Below are 1,384 nucleotides of genomic sequence, written 5' to 3'. Positions count from 1 at the left end.
CGAGGAAGGGAGCTCGTTGTAACGACAGAAATTACTGGAAAGGCTTTTATCATGGGTTTCAACACCATGCTGTTTGACCCAACGGATCCGTTCTTAAACGGATTCACACTAAAGCAGTAGATCTGGTAGAGCACAGAAACTATTGGGGAACACGTGCGAACAGGTGCTGCTACGTAAAGGGTATTGAATGAATCGTTTTTTTTTGTTTTTTTTTTATTAGTGCATTATTATTATTTTTTTTTGTTTTGGGGTTTCAACGGTACCACGTTGGGAGCAGGGAAACGATAGCGGCCGGACAATTTTTTACTTTTATTTTCATTTTCACCTTCCTACCCAACCCCCTTTGGTTTCCACCGCTCGCGGCGGGGTGTCTTGTGGTTGGAGGAGTCCTAAATTCCGCCGCCTCGTAAGTAATAAACATATTTCAATTCCTGAGTTCAAAAGGTCATTTGGGCGGTCAAAAGAATATACACATATATATATTTAACCATAAGAGAACATCTAGGCAATTAACCGCCTCTGCTTTACCTTACTTTTCCCCTATCTTGTTTGGGCTTTATTATTGCTAAACTGCATGATTCGGCCAGCGGCCCAAAAGATTATTTTGTTGTTGTTTTTCTTGGATAGTGTTTTTGGCGTTGGGTTGAGGGAGTCGTGTGCGTAAGTGGGGTGGGGGGTGGGTCTGAGTAGATGCTGCGACGGACGGCCTGCACGCGCGGGGGCGCGGCGGCGGAGGATCCCCACCGCTACTCGGAGCGGGCGCAGCGCATTCGGCGGCAGGAGTTTTTCTTCCGCTGCCTCTGCCTCCTCAACACCGCTACGCACAGACGGTACCGACGAGGAGGTGGATGGCGAGCAGTCAAAGAGGCTCACTTTTGCTCACCGCATTCGTCTGTACGATGCTCGTGGCGGTAAAGAGAAGCCCGTGACACCCATAATGCTCGTTGGCTACGTTGAGAGCTGGGATCAGCTTGCAGGCAAAGGTGTCATTGCGGAATTGGACCTCAGCGGTCCTCTAAATGAGGATGCCCCTCGTTTCACTGTCGGTCTTGAGGACTTGGACCTTGCGGGGCACTCGGAGTTGCGACGCGGCCGCTACGTGCGTTTCTGTCTCGAATCTGGTGATCGCACTGCTGCGCGGCGTGTCATCATTGACCGCGGCGCGGAGAGGAAGCGTGCGGCGCAGTTGTCGGCTGCTGCGGAGGACCAGGTGGATGGGAATGATGGACGTCAATACGGCACCGTGCGGGAGGTTGTGGAGGGTCGATTTGGGTTTATTCTTCTCGACGAGACGGGCGAGTCCGTCTTCTTTCACATGAGCAACGCCGAGGGTGGAGTGGTCAAGCAGGGCGACACCGTCTCCTTCATCATGCGTGAGGTGACG

The 1,384-nt window shown here is 52.0% G+C and overlaps 2 protein-coding genes across 2 annotated transcripts, besides 4 other annotated features; both read left to right on the top strand.

Annotated features, from left to right (window-relative positions):
• On the top strand, positions 1-120 carry Tc00.1047053430737.10 (proline racemase; the record flags this gene model as incomplete). Its single annotated transcript, XM_797195.1, has 1 exon — positions 1-120. A coding segment is annotated over one exon (120 nt), but the record flags the coding sequence as incomplete, so codon positions are not given.
• Positions 1-1,384: a sequence feature (heterozygous, non-Esmeraldo-like haplotype).
• Positions 196-247: a sequence feature (T-rich).
• Positions 269-604: a mobile genetic element.
• Positions 713-733: a sequence feature (GC_rich).
• Positions 938-1,384, top strand: Tc00.1047053430737.20 (hypothetical protein, conserved; the record flags this gene model as incomplete). Its single annotated transcript, XM_797194.1, has 1 exon — positions 938-1,384. A coding segment is annotated over one exon (447 nt), but the record flags the coding sequence as incomplete, so codon positions are not given.

This window comes from Trypanosoma cruzi, genomic scaffold, assembly GCF_000209065.1.
Source record: "Trypanosoma cruzi strain CL Brener 1047053516739 genomic scaffold, whole genome shotgun sequence".
Taxonomy (NCBI): Eukaryota; Euglenozoa; class Kinetoplastea; order Trypanosomatida; family Trypanosomatidae; genus Trypanosoma; species Trypanosoma cruzi.
The sequence above is the reverse complement of the archived record's forward strand: the minus strand, read 5'-3'. Positions and strand labels throughout refer to the sequence as shown.